The sequence below is a fragment of the Nycticebus coucang genome, chromosome 3 (genome assembly GCF_027406575.1).
Source record: "Nycticebus coucang isolate mNycCou1 chromosome 3, mNycCou1.pri, whole genome shotgun sequence".
NCBI lineage: Eukaryota > Metazoa > Chordata > Mammalia > Primates > Lorisidae > Nycticebus > Nycticebus coucang.
Window position 1 is genome coordinate 97529156 of NC_069782.1, and position 26698 is coordinate 97555853.

Here is a 26698-nt window from a genome sequence, read left to right on the forward strand (position 1 = left end):
GACTTAGTGGTTACTGCACTGGGCAGCATATAATGATGTCACTCCCCAAGCAGCATCTCTGAGATAAGCTACTCAGCACATCAAGCTTAGTCCATCAAAACATCTGAAATCCCCGCTGGCTGAACTCAGAGGACTACCTGCCGAAGACTAGAGCTTGTTTAGTATGCAACAGGGAGCTCTGAAGAGAAATCAAAAGCAGGTTCTAGGCTATCCTCTCTCACTGAAGATTTTGGTAGGGGGCAGTAAAAGAAATGTGAGGCCAACCCATGCTGTGAGTTTGGAAATCTCTAGAAGACCCTGCTTAGTGACTTGAACTCGAATCTCGAAGGCCCTTTATTCTTCTGCATACACACTCTTGTCATTTCCTCCCAGATCCGAACTGCAGAGAATCCTCAGCCCTTCAGAGGTGCCATCGGTTCATCTTTACAAAACACCGAACAACAGAAATACATTTTTTTTTTTTTTTTTTGTAGAGACAGAGTCTCACTTTATGGCCCTCGGTAGAGTGCCGTGGCCTCACACAGCTCACAGCAACCTCCAACTCCTGGGCCCAAGCGATTCTCCTGCCTCAGCCTCCTGAGTAGCTGGGACTTACAGGCGCCCACCACAACATCCAGCTATTTCAGAAATTCATTTCTCATGGGTCTGGAGGCAGGATCAAGGTTCTGGCAAGCCCCTTTTGGCCTCTTTTATAAGGACCCTAATCCCATTCTCAAGGGCTCTGTCCTCATGACCTAATCACTTTCCAAGGGCGCCACACTTACCACCATCAGCTTGGTGTCAGGTTTCAACTTAAGAATTTTGGGGGGACACCCACATTTAGACCACAGCAGTGACAGTGCCTGGCTCTTGAAACACAACCCTGACTCACCTTTTTGGACGTCCGGGGCTTGGCCGCCTTGGATTTCTTGCCTCCCTTCTTGCCTGACGTGGCCTTCCTTCCTCTTTTGTCTGGGGGTGGGGAGAGGATAGTTTCCGACTTGCCTTTGGTCCCTCGCTTTTTGGCCAGCAGTTCAGGGTGAATTCTGGGCAGGACGCCTCCACTGGCAATGGTCACTCCTTTTAGCAGCTAAAGAGAGAGATGCATGCGCTCATACAGCAAAGAGCCTGCTGGTTCTGGACGTAATACAGTTCTAACTGTTAGCAAAGCAAGGCTTAAACCTGGTGTTTGCTTTCCTAAAGAAATTGCTTACTATATAATTTAATTGGCTCGCCCCTCTTTCAATTGTGGAGCATTTCTCTATAGGTATCAAGGCATCCTATGATGCTGTACAGAAAACAAAACAAAGCAAAGTAAAACAAAATTCTAGAAGCTGAAACCAGGGATGTTGCCCAGGGCTCTGGAATTCCAGACACAACAGAGGATAAAGAGCTTCACATGTGGGGAGCGCAGCTTGACAAAATTAGGTTCAAAGGTTAATGCAAATGCTAGATCCAGTTAATGACAGATCAGTGGTCTCCACACTCTTGCATGTGCATTCCATTAGCATGGGGTGTTTGACCATGCACTTCCCAATCATAAGTAATCGTCATGTACTGCTACACTAATGTGTTTCTGCATGTTCTAAAGCAGTCCTACCCCAAGTGTGGTCTGTGACCATGGCTCATCCATGAACTGTTACCCATCTGTGACAAGGTAAGTACAGATGTCACCAGTAAGAGTCTAGAATCTTTTACAGCAAGTCGACAGTTATTATACATCTAGTGAATGTGATAAAAAAAATTGTGGTTTATAGTTTGTCCCTTGTTTTTTACATCTTTCTAGTAATTTTATTACCTTTTTTTGGAAATTATCAGTATGATAGATTGGCAATAAGAACTGTTTCTTCTTCTTCTTCTTTTTTTTTTTTTTTTAAGACAGAGTCTCTCACTTTGTCACTCTTGGTAGAGTGCCATGGTGTCATAGCTCACAGCAACCTCAAACTTTTGGGCTTAAGCAATTGTCCTGCCTCAGCCTCCCAAATAGCTAGGACTACAGGCGCCCACCATAAAGCCTGGCTACTTTTTTTCTTTTTTGAGACATAGTCTCACTTCGCTACCCTGGCAGAGTGCCGTTGCATCATAACTCACAGCAAGCTCAGACTCCTGGGCTCAAGCAATTCTCTTGCCTCAGCTTCCCGAGTAGCTGGGACTACAGGTATCTGCCAGAATGCCTAGCTATTTTTAGAGGCGGGGTTTTGCTCTTGCTAAGGCTGGTCTTGAATCTGTGAGCTCAGGTGATCTGTCTGCTGGGATTACAGGTGTGAGCCACCACGCCTGGCCTTTAAGAACTGATTCTTCACCATAGCTTTGAGAAGAATGAGATTAGAAAATTACTATAAATTAAAATAAATAGAAATAAAAATTCTTATACTATGAATCTACTACCTTACATATCCTAGGGTAGAGGGAGAGCATCACTTGACTTCGTAGTCAGTTCAAACTATAAACAGACAATTCTAATATATAAAGGATTCTCCCACTCTCCAAAAAGGTCAACCAGGTTTGTGCAAAGAAACTGAAGAGACCACGTCCTGCGCCTTCCTCAGCAACACACAGAACTTGTCTTTACAGAGGAGAGGAGGTCTGGTAAGCCCAAAAAATGTATACACATTTAAGAAAGAAATAACTGTATTAAAATTGTAATAATACCGATAACAAAAGATAAATACAAGTCATGGTGAGTCAAATGAGACTTGAGTATTACAATTTTAATGTAGTTTTCACTCATGAACATAGGTACAAAAATTCTCAACAAAATCCTAGCCAATGGATTACAGCTTATCAACAAAAAAGTCATACATCATGATCAAGTAGGTTTTATCCCAGGGATGCAAGGCTGGTTTAACATACGCAAATCCATAAACATTATCCACCATATTAACAGGGGCAAAAATAAAGATCATATGATCCTCTCAATAGATGCAGAAAAAGCATTTGATAAAATCCAGCATCCTTTTCTAATTAGAACACCGAAGAGTATAGGCATAGGTGGCACATTTCTAAAACTGACTGAAGCTATCTATGACAAACCCACAGCCAGTATTTTACTGGAGTAAAACTGAAAGCTTTTCCTCTTAGAACTGGAACCAGACAAGGTTGTCCTCTGTCACCTTTACTATTCCACATAGTGCTGGGAAGTTCTAGCCAATACAGTTAGGCAAGACAAGGAAATAAAGGGAATCCAAATGGGAGCAGAGGAGGTCAAACTCTCCCTCTTTGCTGACGACATGATCTTATACTTAGAGAATCCCAAAGACTCAACCACAAGACTACTAGAAGTCATCAAAAAATATAGTAATGTTTCAGGATATAAAATCAATGTCCACAAGTCAGTAGCCTTTGTATACACCAATAACAGTCAAGATGAGAAGCTAATTAAGGACACAATTCCCTTCACCATAGTTTCAAAGAAAATGAAGTACCTAGGAATATGCCTAACGCAGGTGGTGAAGGACTTCTATAAAGAAAACTATGAAATCCTCAGAAAGGAAATAACAGAGGATATTAACAAGTGGAAGAACATACCATGCTCATGGATGGGAAGAATCAACATTGTTAAAATGTCTATACTTCCCAAAGCAATCTACCTATTCAATGCCATTCCTATTAGAATACCATCGTACTGCGCAGCGCCTGTGGCTCAAGGAGTAGGGCGCTGGTCCCATATGCCGGAGGTGGCGGGTTCAAACCCAGCCCCGGCCAAAAACCACACACACACAAAAAAAATACCATCGTACTTTCAAGATTTGGAAAAAATGATTCTATGTTTTTTATGGAACCAGAAAAAACCTCGTCTAAGGCAGTTCTTAGTAATAAAAATAAAGCTGAGGGCATCACCATACCAGATTTCAGGCTGTATTACAAAGCCATAGTGGTCAAGACAACATGGTACTGGCACAAAAATAGAGACACAGACACTTAGAATCGAATAGAAAACCAGGAAATGAAACTAACATCTTACAGCCACCTAATCTTTGATAAACCAAACAAAAACATACCTTGGGGGAAAGACTCCCTATTCAATAAATGGTGTTGGGAGAATTGGATATCCACATGTAGAAGACTGAAACTGGACCCACACCTTTCCCCACTCACAAAAATTGATTCAAGATGGATAAAGGACTTAAATTTAAGGCATGAAACAATAAAAATCCTCCAAGAAAGCATAGGAAAAACACTGGAAGATACTGGCCTGGGGAAAGACTTCATGAAGAAGACTGCCATGGCAATTGCAACAACAACAAAAATAAACAAATGGGACTTCATTAAACTGAAAAGCTTCTGTACAGCTAAGGAGACAACCAAAGCAAATAGACAACTTACACAATGGGAAAGGATATTTGCATATTTTCAATCAGACAAAAGCTTGATAACTAGGATCTATAGAGAACTCAAATTAATCCACATGAAAAAAGCCAACAATCCCATATATCAATGGACAAGAGACATGAATAGAACCTTCTCTAAACAAGACAGATGAATGGCTAACAAACATATGAAAAAATGTTCATCATCCCTATTTATTAGAGAAATGCAAATCAAAACAACCCTGAGATATCATCTAACCCCAGTGAGAATGGCCCACATCACAAAATCTCAAAACTGCAGATACTGGCGTGGATGTGGAGAGAAGGGAACACTTTTACACTGCTGGTGGGACTGCAAACTAGTACAACCTTTCTGGAAGGAGGTATGGAGAAACCTCAAAGCACTCAAGCTAGACCTCCCATTTGATCCTGCAATCCCAGAAGGGAAAAAAATCCTTTTATCATAAGGACACTTGTACTAGACTGTTTATTGCAGCTCAATTTACAATCGCCAAAATGTGGAAACAGCCTAAATGCCCACCAACCCAGGAATGGATTAACAAGCTGTGGTATATGTATACCATGGAATACTATTCAGCCATTAAAAAAAATGGAGACTTTACATCCTTCGTATTAACCTGGATGGACGTGGAAGACATTATTCTTAGTAAAGCATCACAAGAATGGAGAAGCATGAATCCTATGTACTCAATTTTGATATGAGGACAATTAATGACAATTAAGGTTATGGGGGGGAGGAAAAGCAGAAAGAGGGACGGAGGGAGAGGGGTGGGGCCTTGGTGTGTGTCACACTTTATGGGGGCAAGACATGATTGCAAGAGGGACTTTACCTAACAATTGCAATCAGTGTAACCTGGCTTATTGTACCCTCAATGAATCCCCAACAATAAAAAAAAAAAAAAAAGTTCACTGTCAGCTAAGCAGACCTCCCTATATTCCTTCTTTTGTTGTTTTAAAAATTTTTCTTTATATTCTGCCGCACTTTGTTCTTTCTTCCTTTAAAAGGACAAATCACCAATAAACTTGATTTTTTTTTTTTTTTTTGTAGAGACAGAGTCTCACTTTATGGCCCTCGGTAGAGTGCCGTGGCATCACACAGCTCACAGCAACCTCCAGCTCCTGGGCTTAAGCGATTCTCCTGCCTCAGCCTCCCGAGCAGCTGGGACTACAGGCGCCCGCCACAGCACCCAGCTATTATTTTTTTGTTGCAGTTTGGCCGGGGCTGGGTTCGAACCCGCCACCCTCGGCATATGGGGCTGGCGCCCTACTCACTGAGCCACAGGCGCCGCCACTTGATTTTTACTTACAGTAAAAAACAAACAAACGAACAAAAAAACAATTTTAATGTCGTTTTTTTCCTTTCTCAAAATGTATATACCTTTTTTGGTACCCTCTGTATAATGGGATCCATTACAAAAGGAAATTTTATTTTGAATCTGAATTATATAGCTAGCAGAATTTGTTCTTTATGTGGTCTGAATGTTTTTGTACAAATGGGAATGGGAATTGTAGCAAGAGTGACTGGAGTGTGGCTGGCCAGGTCCATGTGACCCAATCTGCGCCATGTCCCAGTGCTTCAGACATACCTGGTTGAGCTCCTCGTCATTGGCAACTGCCAGGAGGATGTGTCTCGGGGCTATCCGGGCCTTCTTGTTGTCCCTTGCAGCATTCCCGGCCAATTCTAGGATTTCCGCTAAAATCACAAGGGAATGTTAACACACTATCACAAAATGGGGTCTAAGCTTTCAAAAGCCTTCACCTTTGCTCACATTTATTCATTTATGATTTTTATGCCTGGGTCTGAAAAGGAATCCAGAAGCTGGAAAGATAGCAGGTCACAGACAAGTAAGATATTTTAGCAAGACAATACACAATCATGTGGCAAATTTTTCCAGTAGTCCGTCAACATTAGCTCTTCTTCCTTACTATACAGGGCTCTGAGTTTCTGCTGAGCTCATCACTGCAGGAAGGGAGACATGTTTCCCAGCCTCCCTTGGTGTTAAGTGTGGTCATGTGGCCAAATTCTGGCCAATAGCGGGCAAGCAGGTGTGTTGCCTATACCAGGAGGGTCTGTCTATGAAGCAGCTGTGTCCTTCCCTTTCTCCTGGCTGACTGAGGACATGGGGGACGAAATTTGAGCAGCTATCTTTGACCATGAAGGAGTTGTGGATGACAGAGCAGAAGGAAACTTGAGTCTCCTTATCAATCTAGACCGGTATTTTTTCAACCTTTTTTATCTCAGGGTACACTTAAATTATGTGGATCAAAAAAAGGGCAAACAAAAGAATATACTTACTGTACTTTGAACTTCTTTCAAAATAATTAATGTTTTCTTTTTCTTTTTTTTTTTTTGAGACAGTGTCTCACTCTGGCACCCTGAGTAGAGTGCCATGGCATCATAAACTCACAGCAATCTCAAGTTCTTGGGTGCAAGTGATTGCCTCCGTTTTTCTATTTTTAGTCTTGTCTCAGTTTTTCTATTTTTAGTAGAGATGGGGTCTTGCTCTTGGTCAGGCTGGTCTCGAACTCCTGAGCTCAAGTGTTCCACCACCCTCAGCCTCCCAGGGTGCTAGGATTACAGGCGTGAGCCACCTCGCCTGGGCTTTAATTAATGATCTTTAAAAATGTTCACGGTACACCTGAGATCCTCTCATGGCATACCAGTTGAAAATCACTGATCTGTACTGTCTTTTCTTTCTTTTTTTTTTTGTGGAGACAGAGTCTCACTTTACCACCCTCGGTAGAGTGCCATGACATCACAGGATTCACAGCAACCTCCAGCTTTTGGGCTTATGTGATTCTCTTGCCTCAGCCTCCAGAGCAGCTGGGACTACAGGCGCCCGCCACAACGCCCAGCTATTTTTTTGTTGTAGTTCGGCCGGGGCTGGGTTTGAACCCAGCCCCCTCGGTATATGGGGCTGGCGCCTTACTCACTGAGCCACAGGCGCCACCCTGTACTGTCTTTTCTAAACATCTTTGGTATGTGAGTAAAAATAAACACTAATGTTCAAGCCACTGTCAGCAGAAGTCAATCCTGATTAGTACAGAATCCTAACATAGAAGCTGAATTTCTTTCCGTCTACAGACAGCAGGGCCATCCCTGGAGAGAAGAGTGACACAGGTAAGGTCTATTTTCTGTACCCATTGGTATTGCTTTTAAACTTCCTTTTTCCCATTTGCTTGATACTTCAGGTCCCTCCTGTTCTAGAAAAAGGTGGATGGAAGAACTGATGTAAACTGTGGAAGGAAGAAGTGCACAGTCTGAAAAGTGAATTCCTAAGGGGGATGCCCGACGCCTGAGTAGGAAGTCACCTTGGGGGTGTCTTACATACCCCCTCAGGACTTAAGAATGGCTGACTTCAACAAACAAATTATTTGGTTAATGTGAAAAAGTTCGTAAAAAGGAATTTTTCTAAAGACATTGCACATGCTATCAAAACTTTGGGGTCAAAATTAAAAAAAAATCTAGGATTGATTTCTACCATCTGTATGCCCCCCCCCCACCTCTTTGGTCTTATTTTATTACTTTTTCCTTCTTTAATTTTAGAGGGATGTTCTGTTACATCAAATTTATCTGCCTTCAAAAGTATGCATGAGCCTTGAAAGAAAAATTCCTCCCCTTAGAAAGCTGGAGGCAATGTGCCAATGTGTTGACTTACTGATAATGAACGGAAAGTGAACGTGTGCATGAATGTATTGTGTGCATGTGGAGCTATATGTATATGTGTACATGTATGTGAAAGCATTGTGGGTGTGCGTGCAGACATATATGTGTACGAGTGTGAAAGCATTGTGTGCACAGTGCAGATATATGTATATGTGTATGTGTGTGAAGGTATTGTGTGGGCATGTGCAGATATATCTATGTGTACATGTGCGTGACTGTTGTGTGTGCACATGTGTAGACATGTATATGTGTACATGTATATGAAGGCATTGTGTGTGTGAGTGCAGACATATACATGTGTACGTGAGTGAATGTACTGTGCACATAGTGCAGACATGTATATATGTACACGTGTGTGAATGTATTGTGTGCACACGTGCAGACATGTATATGTGCACATGTGTGAATGTATTGTGTATGTGCATGCAGACATATGTATATATGTATATGTGCATGAATGCATTGTGTGTGTGTGTGCAGGCAGGCGTATGTGTGTGTATGTGCTAGGGGATGTGCTAGTGCAGTGGCATAAATCCTAAACCCACGACTCGGTACCACAGTGGTTACGGTGCCTTTGGACCCAGCCCGGGCCAGCTAAAACAACAATGATAACTGCAACAAAAAATAGCCGGGCATTGTGGTGGGCGCCTGTAGTCCCAGCTACTTGGGAGGCTAAGGCAAGAGAATCGCTTAAGTCCAGGAGTTAGAGGTTGCTGTGAGCTGTGACATTATGGTAGTCTACAGAGGGTGACATTTTGGGACTCTGTCTTAAAAAAAAAAAATCCTAAGCCCTCATAAGTGATTCTGTATGAGTCTTTATGATCAACCTAATTTCAAATAAAAATCACATGAAATTGCTAGATTCATAAAATCTATAGCAATAATAAAAACTTGGTGTAAGTGTGCCTTATTAACTCAGCAAATATGATTAACAAAAATATAGAATAAAATAAACATTGGAGTTACGTATTTATGTGACATGGCCATAAGGAAAAAATGCTAAATCACTGCAAATTGATTCTCACATCTTTTACAGATTATTAAGCAATGCACATTATGTTTACCAACAATCCATTTGTACAGGGACCATGTTTTCTGAATCAAAGATCTCGGCCCTGTGATTTGAGTAGTGTAAGCATATTTACTGGGAATTTGAAATCAAGGCTGTATTAGATAATCAGGTTCAGGGCATTCAGGTTGTTGCCTAGCATTTTCTTTCTCTTAAAAAGGATACCCATCAAAAGAAAATGGAATTTTAAAGCTTTCACAAATAGGCGTGCTTCATGACATTAAGCATATAGTTTCCCACTGTATGTAATTAAGGGGAATTTATGGCATCTGCTGATTTCAGGGGACTATCATTTCTGGGGCCCACATCTTGGGGTAAAAAGCTCTCTATTCATCCCTTTTACTAGAAGGGTGTGGGGATCATGGAGCCTCCCAATTTTAAGTCTCTAAACAACTGAACTGAATTCAACATCTTGGACACTCACTTTCCTGCCTCCTGTCACCTGCATTTACAGGAAGTTAAAGTGCCGCCCTCACTCCTACCCCCAGTTCATCAAATTAACTGTCAGCATGGAGCCTTCAAGAAGCCCCTGAAGAAGGTCAGGTTATTTTCAGCTTGACAGACAGATGCACAGATGAAAAATCTGCCAGAATCAAATGTAGCAGGGGTGGACTAATGGCTGAGATTCAGTGCTCAGCACCGTCCAGGGCATGCAGGCCATGCTCCTAGAACGTGCAGCCGCGCTCAGTTTATAAGAAGGAAAACCTGGAGTATGTGTTCTAGTTTAAAATCAGAGGTAGAACTTTTTTCTTCAAAGAGAAAAACTTCTAAATAATACCCAGTAGAAAATCCAGACCAAGTAGCTCTTATCATTTTTGGAAGTTTCGTCTGGACATCCTTTTGAAATAACATTAATCATCATGAATAGTTTCAGATGTTGTTATGGCAAATATAGCCACAGCAACTACTGAAGTTTGCTCCATTCTTGAGTGTTTTCATTGATCTTGGGGATTTTATGAATCCTGCCAGATCCTAATATTGGGAATCAATAGGAAAACTGGATTTATACAGCATAAATTTATTTTATTGCATATTTTGTGGGAAAATCATTATTCCTTAAGTGGTAGAGAATTCTGTAGCAAACCCCTGAAAGTCATGCTTCCAGCAACAGTAACCATCTGGAGTACAGCTGAATATGGTAGTAAAAAGAATGATTTCTTTAGCCAAAAGTGTTGTCGTAAAGCTCATGCATATTGTTTTGCAAGAGTCTATGTCCTTTCATTTTGTATACAATTTAAACCAACACTGGATATTCCAGCCCTCAAAAGATGGGATAAACCACATTAAAGGTAGGGTTGGGGCAGGAGATGTGGAGTGACCACTCCTTGAAGACTCTGTCTCCTTCCCTGGCCCCTTGTTCCTTGTCTATTTGCCCACTGAGTGGCAGTGCCCCTGGGGCTCCATCTGTGCCTTCTGGGCCACAAAATTTGCAGGGAAATCCCATATGGTATTTTCAAAAGACAAATTGAAAAAAATAACAATCATTAGATAAGAAAATGGTTGGGGCTGGGCACGGTGGCTCATGTCTATAATCCTAGTATTCTGGGAGGCCAAGGTGGGTGGATTGCTTGAGCTCAGGAGTTTGAGACCAGCCTGGAACTTGTCTCTACTAAAAATAGAAAAACTAGGCTGGTGGTGTGGCAGGCACCTGTAATCCCAGCTACTCTTGAGGCTGAGACAAGAGGATTGCTTGAGGCCAAGACTTTGAGGTTGCTGTGAGCTATGACCACGGCAGTCAACCCCAGGGTAACAGAGTGAGACTCTGGTTATGGAAAAAAAAAAAAAAAAAAAAAAAAGAAAAGAAAATGCTTGGTGTTTAAGTGGAGAGACCCCCAGTTATTTGGAAATGGTGTATGTTAGGTTTCTATATTACACTGTGATTTCTGATTTCATGAGATGCCCTGAAATTCAACCCCATTTTAAGACCTACTTTCTCTGTCAGTTAAGTATAATATTACAGGCTCAGCACCTGTAGCTCAGCAGCTAGGGCACCAGCCACACACACCAGGGCTGGTGGGTTTGAACCCAGCCTGGGCCTGCCAAACAACAAAGACAACTACAACGACAACAAAAAAAATAGTCTGGCATTGTGGCAGGTGTCTATAATTCCAGCTACTTGGGAGGCTGAGGCAAGAGAATCGCTTAAGCCCAAGAGTTTGAGGTTGCTGTGAGCTGTGATGCTACGGCATTCTACCGAGGGCAACATAGTGAGACTCTGTCTTAAAAAAAATAAAGTAATAATAATACAGAACACATTCCCATCCTAGAAATTATAACCAATTCATTCTCTCTCTCTCTTTTTTCTGTTTGAGACAGTCTTACTTGGTTGCCCTGGGTAGAGTGCTCTGGTGTCATAGCTCACAGCAACCTCAAATTCTTGGGATCAAGTGGTCCTCTTGCCTCAGCCTCCTAAGTAGCTGGGACTGTAGGCACCTGCCACAATGCCTGGCTACAATTTATTCTCAGTATCTTACATTTACATTATATCTGCTATTGATAAATACAAAATAGTTTTCCTGAAGTCAAGGCTGCTTTTTGGTTCATTTTTCCTTGCTTACATTGGGAAAGTGAACTGGTCAACATTACCACGATTCTGCAGATCAAGAAATGGATGTATGAATGTGATGACCCTTCTGGGAGGCTTGAGCATGTTCCAAGTCAATGGGACATGCTAGGTGAGCAGATTAGCATGTGTTCCTTGCTGGACACCCTCTCAACAACCTGGGGCTAGAACACCCCATGGCTCTCTCTTTTTTTTGAGACAGAGTCTCAAGCTGTTGCCATGGGTAGAGTGCCGTGGCATCATAGCTCACAGCAACCTCTAACTCTTGGGCTCCAGTGATCCTCTTGCCTGAGTTTTTTTATTTTTAGTAGAGACAAGGTCTCACTTCTGCTCAGGCTGGTCTCAAACTCATGAGCTAAAGCAATCCACCCACCTCAGCCTCCCAGAGTGCTAGGATTACAGCTATGAGCTACCATGTCTGGCTATTTTTTAAAAAATTGTGATAAAACATATATAACATAAACTTTACCATTTTAACCACTTTTAAGGATACAATTCAGTTGTATCAAGTACATTCACAATCATCACCATTATCCATTCCCAGAGCTTTCATTATCCCAAATGGAACTCTGCACCTACTAAACAGTAACTCCCACTCCCCTATCTCCAGCTCTTGGTAAACTCCATTCTTGTTTTCCGTCTCTGAATTTGCCTATTCTAGGTACCTCATATAAATGGAATGCACAGTATTGTCCCATTGTGTCTGCCATCTTTCATTAGCATATTTTCACGGTTTATCCATGTTGTAGTATGTCTTAGAATTTCACGCCTTTTTGAAATATTATGGCTGAATAATAGACCATTATATATACACATATACACACACATGCTGATGCCCACATTTTGTTTATTCATCTGATGATGGATACTTGGTGGTTCTAGCTTTTGGGTACCATGAATAATGCTGCTCTGAACATGAATGTAGAAATATCTGTTTGAGTTTCTGCTTTCATTCTTTTTTTTTTTTTTTTTTTTTGAGACAGAGTCTTATAATGTCAGTCTTGGTAGAGTGCCGTGACGTCACAGCTCACAGCAACCTCAAACTCTTGGGCTTAAGCGATTCTCTTGCCTCAGACTCCCAAGTAGCTGGGACTACAGGCACCCGCTACAACATCTGGCTGTTTTGTTGTTGTTGTCATTGTTGTTTAGCAGGCCCAGGCCGGGTTCGAAACTACCAGCTCCAGTATATGTGGCCAGTGCCCTAACCACTGAGTTACAGATGCTGAGCCTCTGCTTTCACTTCTTTTGGGTATATACCTAGGAGTGGAATTGCTGGATCACATGATAACTTTATATTTATGTATTTATTTATTTTTGAGACAGTCTCACTTTGTCGCCCCTGGTAAAGTGCCATGATGTCATAGTTCACAGCAACTTCTAACTCTTGGGCTCTGGAGTAGCTGAGACTACAGGCACCCACCACAACACCCAGCTATTTTTAGAGATGGGGTCTTGTTCTAGCTCAGGCTGGTCTTGAACGTGTTAGCTCAGGAGATCTGCCCACTGTGGCCTCCCAAAGTGCTAGGATTAAAGGTGTGAGCTACGGCGCCCGGCCTGTAACTTTATATTTAAATTTGAGGAATTGCTGAGCTGTCATCCATAGCCCCACACCATTTTACATCCCCAAAAGCAATGCACAAGAGTTCCAGTTTCTCCACAGCCTTGCCAAGACTTCTTATTATTTTTATTATTTTTTGATAATAGCCATCCTAATAGATGTCAGGGTAAGACTTTAAGTACACAATATGAAATATATAGGATGACACCGAAATAATGTACACCAAGTACACCGAAATAAAGCTTTCAAAATAGGATATCTGGAGTATACGAGTCTTTGTACTTTATTAACACATTAAATAATAGGACCCAGAGGAGGCTGCAACTCTACTGTGACTGTGAAGAGCCACACCCCCCTTTGTCTCCCAGTCCACACCTCCCATTCCTCAACCACATCATCCTTGCCAAGGTCATCATGCCCTTGAGGTGGCTGGTTGTGTTGTCCTTGCCTGGTTTTAGTCAGTATGACCCTGTAGGGGTTACGGCTTCCTACTCCCTTCCCTGGGTTTCCGGGGTGTTGCAGGCTCTTGCTTTTACTCCTTAACCTCCTTAGTTATCACCTCCCCACTACTTGGCCCACAAACCTGGGCTTACAAGGTGTGGCTCAGGCTGGGCCTTACCACCAGCATGTGAACCTCCATCCGCATCTTTCTCCTAGGCTCCATACACATCTAGCTGCATGTACAGAGATGCTAACACATGCCGAGCAATGCCCAGCACTCTGCCTGCATTATTTTATGTAATCCTCTCAGTAACACATGAGCAACAAAATGAGGTTGCTCATAGCAAGGTTCATAGCAGGTGAGTGGCAGAGCCAGTGCTCCTACCCACTCTGGTCTCCTGCACATCTTACCAGCATGCAGCAACAACAGATCCAAGCTGGGGCCCTCCTCCTGCAGCTGGTCTCCTGCCTACTGTTCACACTTCAGCAACGGGCACCATTCTCTATCCACCAGCTGCTTTCCCCTCTCCCCTTCGTCTGGGCCAAACTCCTTATGCCCATCCCTGCTCCTTGTGTCCAAGTCTACATCTCCGCTCCTAAACCCATGGCGGTAGAGCCTGAAGGAAAGTGGCTAGTGTAGCCCTCTAGGCCCTGTCATCCTTGGTGCTCCTCCCCACCGATCCAACCCACAGTGGGGCAGAGCTGCTCCGCCCTCCAGGATGCTCCCACTTCTCCCCATCCCACTGCATGCTTCTGGTGTCCTGGCCACTGTCAGTTCTCAAAAGTGACATTAAAACAGCCCTCACTGTCGGGAGGCTGAGGCAAGAGAATCGCTTAAGCCCATGAGTTGGAGGTTGCTGTGAGCTGTGTGAGGCCACGGCACTCTACCGAGGGCCATAAAGTGAGACTCTGTCTCTACAAAAAAATAAATAAATAAAGAAAAAAAAAAAAAGAAAAAAAAAAAAAACAGCCCTCACTGCTCCCCTGGACTCTGATCTTGCTCCCCAAGACCTGTTCCCCACCTAAAGCCAGACCAATAGCACAAATGCCACCTCTTCCCTGCTCTGTGTGTGTGTGTGTGTGTGTGTGTGTGTGTGTGTGTGTGTGTGTGTGAGGGAGAAGGAGAAACGTGTACATCCTCAATGTGGCTTTCAATGACTGTCACAGTCTAGACCCTGCTGACTGGCCCCTATCTCAGCCCTTCCAGCCACACGGAACTTCTTCCAGTTTGTGAAAGGGCCATGCACTTCCTCCAAACTTGGTCTTCCCCATTAAATCCCCACCTCCCTGCCACCTTCCCCTAGTCCAACCCCCTCCCACATCTGACTTGAGCTAACTCCCACTAATTCCCTACTGATGTCCATCAGAATCACTTGGGCAAGCTTTTAAGAATCCTGAGCCCAGAAAATACCCTAGACTCTCTGGGGGCTGGAACCCGGGCATCTGGATCTGACATCAGTTAACCTGAGAAAAAGGGCCAGGAACCTGGATTAGGTCTAACAACTCTTGCTTTGTATTACGGAAGCCCCTCCCTGCACCTGCGGTTCCCAAACTTCCCCAGCTTCTCTGCCCATCTTGTGATGGGTTCAATGCTAGTCCTCTCTGCTAGGTGGTGAGCCCAGCAAAGGCAGAACCTTGCAGTCTTGATCCAAAGAAGGCATGCAGTTAAGATTGTCTCACATCTATGAAAGTCATTTCAAGGGTGACAGGGGGCTTCTGCATGGTGAACCTGCTTCCCTAAACAGAATTAATTGATGCCCCTTCCCTAAACAAACATAAATAAATACTGCCCCCGTTTTACTTACTCAACAGTGTCCTATAATTCCATGAATGTGATTCATCCTTTGAATTAAAATTCCTTTTCTCATTAAAATGCAAATTCAGCCTGAAAATACACCACCTTTAATAGAATTAGTCATTTATAGTTTGTCTTGAATGATATTATCCGTTTTTTTTTTTTGTAGAGACAGAGTGTCACTTTATGGCCCTCGGTAGAGTGCCGTGGCCTCACACAGCTCACAGCAACCTCCAACTCCTGGGCTTAAGCGATTCTCTTGCCTCAGCCTCCCGAGTAGCTGGGACTACAGGCGCCCGCCACAATGTCCGGCTATTTTTTGGTTGCAGTTTGGCCAGGGCCGGGTTTGAACCGGTCACCCTCGGTATATGGGGCTGGCGCCTTACCGACTGAGCCACAGGCGCCGCCCGATATTATCCGCTCTTAACAGAGGGTAGATGAGGACCGTTTGTTGAGTGCACCATGTCCCAGGCATTTGATGTACACTAGCCTGTTGAGTTAGGTTAAAGGAGCTAGCTCTGCAGACAGCCCAAGCTCAGAGAGGTTAAGGCAACAGATCCAGTAAATTGCTAAGTTTGGATATGAACTGATAGTTAAGCCTCTACTCTCTCAGCTCCAGCCTGTGTGTGGAGGGGAGACACAAGGAGACGAAAGGATGGGACATGGGGAGACAGGCCTGGGATTCAGGAGACAGACTATACCTCCTCTTCCCCATGGCCTGGATGGTGCTGGATATGGAGACCTGCCCCTGCAGACGCATACTTGGCAACAGCATCCTTCGCCATGGACCTAACAGGTTGTTTTACTTTATTTTTTGAGACAGAGTCTCACTTTGTCACCTTTGTAGAGTGCCGTGGTGTCATACCTCATGGCAACCTCAAAGTCTTGGGCTCCATCAAAAGAGGGGATAAGATTGCTGTTGAGGGAGAACGAGGAAGGACAAAGAGCCTGGGGACAGAACCAGGGACAGCCCTGCCACATCCCCAGGGGTTTCCCCGCTGAAGGGCTCAGCTTCATGGGGATAGGCAGTTTGGGGAGGTTTTGCTTTTTAACCCTGCATACTTCTCAAGGGACTTAATGTTTGTAACAGGGAAATCTGGAATTTGCTAGCCTTGGGCAAAGTTAGAGATGTTATTGGTCGTGGTTAAAATGAGCCTATGGGGAACTAAATCACACTTATTTATATATATTTTTATATATTTTATTTACATACATATTTCTAGAATAGCATCCTTGATAGTGTAAAAGAAAACAACAAAAAAGCTAACCAGGAAGTCACTCAAATAGAGAAAAGAACATATAACAAAATTCTCCTTTTTTTGAGACAGAGCCTCACTTTGTCAGCCTGGGTGGAGTGCTGTGGCGTCATAGCTCACAGCAACCTGAAATGCTTGGGCTCAAGGGTATTGAGTCTTAGTTTAAATATACCAGGAAAACCAGTGTTTACTGGGGAATTTGACGTAAGGTGAACACGCTTACATCAACTCTACCACTCCTCCTGCAGTTTCTCTTCTTCAGCAGCCTAGATATTTGCATGTTGCTTTTTCAGGGTTGGTCTAGAACAGCCACTTGATTGTGGGTTCTCTGCCTCCCATGCTCATCACCTGTCCTTCCTATGCCCTCTTCTCTTCTCCTAAACGCCGCAGAAGTTGATCTTATCCTTGGCAACCCTGTCATCACCCACAGTAGCCTTGACCCAGCCACAGGAGGACTCAGAGCATCCCTGCCCAGCCTGTGAGAGGGACCCAGGGGAGGGAGGGATCTAGGAGAGGGTGATCTCGGCCTGTTTCATTACCTGCCAGATACTCGATGACCGCTGCCATGTAGACAGGGGCACCCACGCTGATCCTGTACTTGAATGTCCCTTTCTTCAGGTAACGCATCAGCCTCCCCACTGGGAAGATGACACCAGCTCTGGCTGAACGTGACAGCTTGGACATTTTCTTCTTCCCGGTCCGGCCTGACATCTTGCCTCAATTTCCCTTTCAGCTTGCTGACACAGTGGCCTCCCGGCACTAACACAATGCTGGAAAGGAAAGAAGACAGAGTTAGGCAAGTGTGAGTGGCAAAGGTGTCGGGGCGGGACTGGCCAGGTCTCCTCTCCCACCTTATCTATTGTCCAGATGTGGAAAGCTGTGCTATCTTGCTCCGGATCAACTGCTCTTAGGTGCCTGAGGGCTATTCGCCATAGCAGAAGGGAGAGAGAGAGAGAGAGAAACAGCCTTGGAGGGAGAGAAACAGTTTTGAGTAAGAGAGTGAATCTTAGCAGTCTTCTTAGAAGGGCCTCGGGCTGAGGCTCTGCAAGCAGGAGAAGTGCAAGACTCAGTGAGCGGATCCGTGGAAGAATAACATGCAACGCACGCCCCCCCTCTGCCTTCTCCTGGGCTCCTTACAGATGTAATCCCGTGGCTACCTGCACCACAGCTGTAGAGACTGCCAATGACTGATGTTCTCCTCTTGCGTGCTCCGGTGTCAAGGAGAGCCGAATCCCTTTCCCATGCCCTATCACCAAGGTGTTACAGTGCCAAGATGTTACACGTGTTTCTTACAACTCTCGCTTCTCCTTCCCATGAGCTATATGCCTGGTCTGCTACACAAACATCTTGGACACAGTGGCACAGCCCTTGGGCACCATGGGGACATTCCTGAGTACACTGCAGAGGCCTCTGAGACCTGGCTACTGCCACCAGGTGCTGCAGGCAGGAAGATGGGCGTGGGGTCTTTGAAAGGCATCGGCAAGCCCACCACAGACTACTCCCTCCCACCAAGCCAGCCCAACAGAAAGGCCACAGAGAATTGTCATTGCATTGAGAGGGTAAGGTCCTGTGGTCAGCTAAATAATGATCCCCAAAGATGTCTCAGAACCTGTCAATGTCACTTCATATACCAAAGGGACGGTGCATGTGTGATTGAATTAAGGATCTTGAAATGGGGAGATTATCCTGAATTATCTGGTGGGGGTAGGGGGCTAATGTAACTACCAGAGTCCTTAAAAGAGGGAAGCAGGAGATCAGAATAAGAGAAGAGAAGACGGAAGGAAAAGGTTCTTCTCACAGAAGAAGAGGGAAGAACTAGCCAGAAGGGACAGCCCCACTCTGGCCCAGTGAGACAGATTTTGGACTTCTGACTCCAGAACAATTAAAAGAAGGCATTAGAGGCAGGCGTGTGACTCACTCCCGTAATCCTAACACTTTGGGATGCCGAGGTGGGTGGACTGCTTGAGCTCAAGAGGTCAAGGCCAACCTGAGCAAGAGCAACACGCAAGCTCTACTAAAAATAGAAAAATTAGCTGGGCATTGTGGCAGGTGCCTGGACTTCCAGATACTTGGGAGGCTGAGACAAGAGGATTGCTCAAGCCCAAGAGTTTAAGGTTGCTGTGAGCTATGATGCTATGGCACTCTATCCATGGTGACAGAGTGAGACTCTGTCTCAAAAAAAGAAAAAAAAAAAAAAGACATTAGATTGTTTTTAAGCCACTAAATTTGAGGTAATTAGTTACGACAACTAGAAAACTAATAAAGGTCCTCTTTGCCCATCTGATTGTGTCCATTATAATGGTTAGATTTGACTGACATGATTCAGAGTCAATGTGTATTTATTTCTCAGATGGAAACACTTCTAGATTCTCTGATAATGAAACATTCTTAATAGAAACAGAGCAGAAGAGGCAGAGGCAGTTTTATGGAAAATGCTAATGCAGCCGCCATATATAGAGGAGGAGAAGCCAGAATGCATCTTGATCTTCTGCTCCTTGGAATGGGGAATCCAGGGTGATTTTTGGAAGAAACCTGGGAGTCAGCACAAAGAAATGATTTCAGAACAATGCTCCGAGAGACACGTGTATAAGTCACTGTTACTTAAGGAAGCTATGTTTTTTTGTATGAAGATAAAATAATTTGCCAGATGCAGTGGCTCACGCCTGTAATCCCAGCACTCTGGGAGGCCGAGGCGGGTGGATTGCCTGAGCTCACAGGTTCGAGACTAACCTAAGCCAGAGCGAGACCTTGTCTCTAAAAATAGCCGGGCGCTGTGGTGGGTACCTATAGTCACAAGCTACTTGGGAGGCTGAGGCAAGACAATTGCTTGAGCCTAAGTGTTTGAGGTTGCTGTGAGCTGTGATGCCATAGCACTCCACCTAGGGAGATGTAGTGAGACTCAGTCTCAAAAAAAAAAAAGCGGGGGGGGGGCGGCACCTGTGGCTCATAGAGTAGGGCACCAGCCCCATATACAGGGGGTGGCGTAAGCCCGGCCCCGGCCAAAACTGCAAAACAAAAAAAGACAAAAAAAATAATCGCATGTGCTTAGATAAAACCTTTTAAAGCTTAACCATAATGCAGAAACTGTAATAGAGCTCAGGTGGGCTTGATTTCTTGGTGGAGTGTTATGACCAACAAACGGAGTATAGTCCAGAATAAGTAAAAAGCACATTACAAAGGACAAACAAGCAGGACCAAAGAGGAGGAAACAGCCATTTTCTAGGAAATGTGTTAATAAATCAAAGCTCTCCTCCCCAAGGGTAATGGCATTCTCAGTGGCCATTTCCTCTGGAGATGGAAAATGAGAAAGTCAGAAAGGAAGTGAGATTGATTCCATCCGTTGAGGCAGCCCATTCCGAATTCTGTTTAGGTCATCTTACCTACAGCCAGGGTGGCAAAGAAAAGGCCCGAGAAAGTGGCTGAAAACATAATGGGAGAAAATATCACACGAGTGTATGGCTAATATAAAATAGAAAAAAACTGGGACTTATTTTAATTTCAATGAGAGAGTGAACACAGAGTTCAATTTTCTAAAGTATTTGATAGCTCCATTATTACCAAGGATTTTTGTTTGTTTGTTTAACAGGCCTGGGCTGGATTTGAACCCACCACCCCAGTGCACAGGGCTGGCATTCTAACCATTGAGCTACGGGCACCCAGCCACCAAGGAGTTTTTTTTTTTTTTGTAGAGACAGAGTCTCACTTTATCGTCCTCAGTAGAGTGCCGTGGTGTCACAGAGCTCACAGCAACCTCCAACTCCTGGGCTTAGGCGATTCTCCTGCCTCAGCCTCCTGAGCAGCTGGGACTACAGGCGCCCGCCACAACGCCCGGCTATTTTTTTGTTGCAGTTTGGCCGGGGCTGGGTTTGAACCCGCCACCCTCGGTATATGGGGCCGGCGCCCTGCTCACTGAGCCCCAGGCGCCGCCCCAGGAGTTTTAAATAAAAACTCTGGAATTAGCACCAAACCCCATTCTCAACATCCACCTATCCCCAAGATAAGTGATTCAAGAACGACTTTGGGGTATTTTAGTATATATGTCACGTTATTTTAAAATGTTCACGTATACTTACTACTCTCTATTTTACATATTGTTTTGCTACCAAAAGATGTGGATATTCATCAGTTAAGTACAAGCAAAGGTGAGAGAATGACCTTAGAATATTATCCCTTTGACAGTAAGGCAAAGGGATAAAGAGTATGGCTGTGTTATCACGCTGCTGTTTCTTCATGTGGAAGAAACAAGATTCTCCACATTGCGCTTCCACTCTCCTAAATCCACTACTTACAGTGCCCTCTAGCGGAAGCAGGCAACTACACGTTAGGGGCATAAACATCAGTATGTTACGGGAACTTGGGCCAGGCATCGGTGAAACTATGGAGCACCTGCTGTTAGGTCAGCACTATCCAGGGCACAGGGGACACAGACGGCAATGTTGTGTGGTCCCTGTCCTCACACTGTGTGTGTTTGCTAGCCAGGTGGTGGTGCTCAGAAGGGGGGTAGCTCTTGGTATAGAGGAAAGGACCCAGCGGGGAGCCATGGGGATGCCCCACTTCTACACAACGACCACCATGTGCCCCATAATGACTGCATACACGCGGTGATCCCATAAGATTATAATGGAGCTGAAAAATTCCTGCGACCTAGGGAAGTCTGAACGGTGTAATGCAATGCGTTCCTCACATGCTTGTGATGATGCTGGTGTAATAAGCCTACTGTGCTGCCAGTCATGTGACAGTCTAGCACATACAATTATGTACGGTACTAAGACTTGATAATACGTGACTATGCTACCGGTTTATGTATTTACTACACTTTTTTCCATTATTTTAGCACATCTTCTCTTAATTATTAAAAAAAAAAATCAATGTAAACCAGACTTAGGCAGGTCCTTCAGGAGATACCCCAGGAGAAGGCAATGTTACCATAGGAGACGACAATTCATGTGTTACTGCCTGTGAACACCTTCCGTGGGACAAGAAGGGGGTGCGGTGAGTGATACTGATAATCCCGACCCTGGGATTATCAGGGCTAATAATAATCAGGCCTGGGCTAATGTGTGTGTTTGTGTCTTACTTTTTAACAAATATGTTAAAAAAAATGTTAGCGCTCGCTCCGGCAGCACATATACTAAAATTGGAACAATACAGAGAAGATATTCCATTTTTCTTTTTTGAGCTATGGGACTTGAATAATTTAGAGGTTAACGCAAATGAAAAAAAGCCAATTATAATTTAAAAAAATTTTTAAATAGAAAAAAGCTCATAAAGATATAAAGAAAGTGTTTTTGTACATCCATACAATATGTTTAAGTGTTATTATAGGAGACTAAAATTTTACGAAGGCAAAAAATTCATAAAATAGAAAATTTAATTTTTTTTTTTTTTTTGGTAGAGACAGAGTCTCACTGTACTGCCCTCTGGTAGAGTGCTGTGGCGTCCCACGGCTCACAGCAACCTCTAACTCTTGGCCTTACGCGATTCTCTTGCCTCAGCCTCCCGAGCAGCTGGGACTACAGGCGCCCGCCACAATGCCTGGCTATTTTTTTGTTGCAGTTTGGCCAGGCTGGGTTTGAACCCACCACCCTCGGCATATGGGGCCGGCGCCCTACTCACTGAGCCACAGGCGCCGCCCAGTGAACAAAAATTTTTTAAAGTAAATTTAGTGCAGCCTAAGTGTACGGTGTTTTTAAAGCCTACGGTGGTGTACAATAATGTCCAGGCCTTCACACTTACTCACCACTCCCTCCCTGACTCACCCAGAACAACTTGCAAGCTCCTGCAAGCTCCATTCATGGTAAGAACCCTGTATAAGTGTACAATCGTTCATCTTTTATACCATATATTTACTGTACTTTTCTTTTTTCTTTCTTTTTTTTTTGAGAGAGTCTCACTCTGTCCCTGGCTAGAGTGCCAGGGTGTCAGCTTACCTCACAGCAACTTCAAATTCCTGGGTTTTAAGTGATCCTCCTGCCTCAGCCTCCCAAGTATCTGGGATTACAGGTGCCTGCCACAATGCTAGGCTAAGTTGTCTATTTTTAGTAGAGACAAGGTCTTGTTCTTGCTCAGGCTGGTTTCTAATTCCCACCTTAGACTCCCAGAGTGCTAGGATTACAGGCGTGAGCCACCATGCCTGCCCGGCCTACTTGACCGTTTCTATGTTTAGATACACAAATACTTACCATCGTGTTGTAGTTGCCTGCAGTACTCAGTATAGTAACATGCTGTACAGGTTTGTAGCCTAGGAGCAATAGGCCATACCATATAGGGTAGGTGTGTAGTCCGCTGTACTATCTAGGTTTCTGTAAGTGCATTCTATGATATTCTCAGGACAATGAAATTTCCTAACAATGCATTTCTCAAAATACATCCCGATTGTTAAGCAAGGCATGGCTGTGGTGATGTGAGCTTCACATGACACTCTTTGGGCCTCAGTGACCATATCTGTATAGAAGGGGCGGTGGCTAATTCATCCCTAAAGTTGTTCTGGTCTTAAACATTCTGATTTTTCTGAAATTCACATTAAAATTATTTTGAAAAAGTAGGCTGGGCGCTGTGGCTCACGCCTGTAATCCTAGCACTCTGTGAGGCAAAGGCAGGCGGATTCCTTGAGCTCAGGAGTTGGAAACCAGCCTGAGCAAGAGCAAGACCTTGTCTCCGCTAAAAATAGAAAAATAAGCCTTTGTGGCAGGTACCTGTAGTCCCAGATACTTGGGAGGCTGCAGCAAGAGGACTGCTTAAAACCCAGGAGTTTGAGGTTGCTGTGAGGTAAACTGAGGCCATGTCACTCTAGCTAGGGCAAGAGTGAGACTGTCTCAAAAACACAAAAAGTTATTTTGAAAAAGAAGCTTGGTTTCTTTAAGAAGTTGATTCTAGCCCGGGTCAGGTGGCTCACACCTGTAATCCTAGCACTCTGAGAGGCTGAGGTTGGAGGATCCCTTGAACTCAGGAGTTCCAGACCAGCCTGAGCAAGAGCAAGACCCCATCTCTACTAAAAACAGAAAAACCAGCTGAGCATTGTGGTGGGCACCTGTAGTCCCAGTTACTTGGGAGGCTAAGGGAAGAGAATCGCGTAAGCCCAGGAGTTGGAGGTTGCTGTGAGCTGTGATGCCACAGCACTCTACCTAGGGCAACAGCTTGAGGCTCTGTCTCAAAAAAAAAAAACAAAAAAAAAAAGGGTGGTTCTAAAAAGTTAAGAGCCTATGGTGGCTCATAATGATGTATTAACGATTTTACTAAGACAATTATATGCTTATTTTCACTTACTGGTAAGTGGAGTTGGGGAAAAATTACTAAGTCTGGTTGCCAAAAAAGCCCCTTAGAAGCCCATCACAGGGGCAGGCATGATGGCTCACGCCTATAATTCTAGTACTCTGGGAGGCTGAGGTGGGTAGATTTCTTGAGCTCAGCAGTTTGGGACTAGCCTGAGCAAGAGTGAGACCCCATTTGTAAAAAACAGCGCGGCATTGTGGTGGGCGCCTATAGTCCTAGCTACTTGGGACAGTGAGACAAGAGGACTGCTTGAGCCCAAGAATTTGAAGTCTCTGTGAGCTATGATGCCACGGCACTCTACCAAGGTGACAAAGTGAGACTTTGTCTAAAAAAAAAAAAAGAAAAAAACCCCATTACAGGGTAGTCATTCCTTGTGGATATAGTGAGTGCTGGCTGGTTGCAGTCTTTCTGGACCGTTCTTCCACCAGATGATGCTGCAGAGTACAAATGCCCCAAGGGCAGAACACCCCTCCCCCCCCACCCGCCCAAACACTTTCCTCAAACAAAACATCTAGAGGATAACTAGATGGGAAGGGTAAAGCCACTAGAGGCTTTCCTCATATTAGCCAAGAGGAGTCACAAATTGCCTGCAAAGTTGGGAATTTTAGACCAGGAGTGGAAGAAAAGCAAGACTGATGCTTCAAACATTCATGAAGATAAAAAAGCTAAGTAAGAAAAATCTAGGTGGGAACAAGTAGAGCAACACAGCAGTTGCTTGTCGTAAAAAAGTACCTAATTGTAGTGATCATCCCGAACATAGTACTTCTCTCTCTCTCTCTTTTTTTTTTTTTGAGACAGAATCTCACTTTGTCACCCTTGGTAGAGTGCTGTGGAGTCATAGCTCACAGCAACCTCAAACTCTTGGACTCAAGCTATTCTCTTGCCTCAGCCCTCCAAGAAGTAACTGGAACTACGGGTACCCACCACAATGCCTGGCTATTATTAGAGATGGGGTCTTGCTCTTGCTCAGGATGGTCCTAAACTTGTGAGCTCAAGCAATTCACCTGCCTCGGCCTCCCAGAGTGCTAGGATTACAGGGTGAGCCACTGTGCCCAGCCAACATATTACTTTTCATTTATTTATGTATTTTTTAACAGACTAGGTCTCTCCTCTGTCCCCCCAGGCTGGAGTGCAGCAGTGTGATTACAGCTCCCTGCAGCCTCCAACTTGTGGAGGCTGAAGCAATCCTCCTGCCTCAGCCTCCAGAGTAACTGAGACTATAGGTGCGGCACCACCATGCCTGGCTTCAGACACAGTACGAGTTCTTTCTTTCCTTTCTTCCTTTTCCCTTTCTTTCTTTCTGACACAGTCTCACTTTGTTGCCCTCAGTAGAGTGCCATGGAGTCACAGCTCACAGCAACCTCAAACTCTTGGGCTTAAGCGATTCTCTTGCCTCAGCCTCCCGAGTAGCTGGGACTACAGGTGCCTGCTATAGCACCTGGCTATTTTTAGAGATGAGGTCTTGCGCTAGCTCAAGCTGGTCTCGAACCCATGAGCTCTGGCAATCCACCTGCCTCGGCCTCCCAGAGTGCTAGGATTACAGGCATGAGCCACCTCGCCAGGCCTAGTACAGGGACTTTATTACAAAGCTTTCTTTCTGCAGCTTCCAGACATTCCTCTAGGTTAGAGCCTTCCATACAGGTGGGGAATGTAGCTCCATTTAAAGACTAAGTATGAGACAGACTGACATATGTATGTGGTTTAAAAAGGACTGGAGAGTTCGTGGTGCCTAGGGAATCCACCTTTCCAGATATTCTCCTGAGTTACAGTAGTCAGGTACCTTACTCCTGGACCCTCTTGGGGAGTCAGGGCTTGAGTCTCTGTACACTAGCGACATGAAGGAGATCAAGCCATTAATCCCTAAAAGAAGCAAGGAGGGGCTTCCGGGAGCTGCTACATCTACCAGAACCCAGAGATGGAAGAACGCTGTGTCTCCTGGACCATTCCAGAGAACGCCCTGCTTTCTGAAGACCCCCTCCCAAGCCTGTGCTGACTCTTTCCTGTAGTTGTGAGAAATCATAATCCCTAACTTCCTTCTTTTCCAGGGTACCCTTTCCTCTAACTCTATTCAATAATCTTGGGAGTCAGGAGTTAAAAACGTAACCGGGTTTTTTATGCTATGAATTTGGGTTTGATGTAGGTCTACCTGGCTAAAGAGGAAAGAATTAATTCATTGTGAAAATTTGTTTCCATCAGGCTAATACTAAAATGTTTACATTTACCTTCTGTTCTAGAGCAATGTTCTCCCATTAGGCAAAGGTTAAGGATTACAATACTCTTTTTTTTTTTTTTTATTAAATCATAGCTGTGTACATTAATGCGATCATGGGGCAACATACACTGGTTTTATATACAATTTGACATATTTTCATCACACTGGTTAACATAGCCTTCCTGGCATTTTCTTAGTTATTGTGTTAAGACATTTATATTCTACATTTAGTTAAGTTTCACATGTACCCTAGTAAGATGCACCCGTAGGTGTGGTCCCACCAATTACCCTCCTTCCACCCATCTTCCCCTGGATTATAATACTTTTATGTTTGCTTTCCTGTTGGAGAAAAGAAAGTGGCCTGGATGTGGCTGTCGGCGCAGACAAGACACACCCTGTGGGCGCCCCCTGGAGGCCGCGCGGGGGCGTGCAGGTGGCCCCTCCTGGCTGCCATGTGGTACTTAAACCAGGTGAAAACTGCAATGCGCCTGTTCTTTCACAGTCTCATAATCACTCGCAGTGACTCAAGTGATTTAATCACATTAACAGTGGCAA

The 26698-nt window shown here is 44.3% G+C and overlaps 1 protein-coding gene across 1 annotated transcript in view; it reads right to left on the minus strand.

Moving 5' to 3' along the window:
• LOC128580447 (core histone macro-H2A.2) overlaps positions 1-26698 on the minus strand; it is a 63300-nt gene that overhangs the window by 18133 nt on the left and 18469 nt on the right. The window contains exons 2-4 of the mRNA XM_053582285.1: positions 17199-17429; positions 5897-6003; positions 872-1069 (exon numbers count right to left, since the gene is read on the minus strand). Of these exons, the coding sequence (XP_053438260.1) occupies positions 872-1069; positions 5897-6003; positions 17199-17370 (477 nt within the window). The 5' untranslated portion in view covers positions 17371-17429. The remainder of the gene's footprint in view (positions 1-871; positions 1070-5896; positions 6004-17198; positions 17430-26698) is intronic.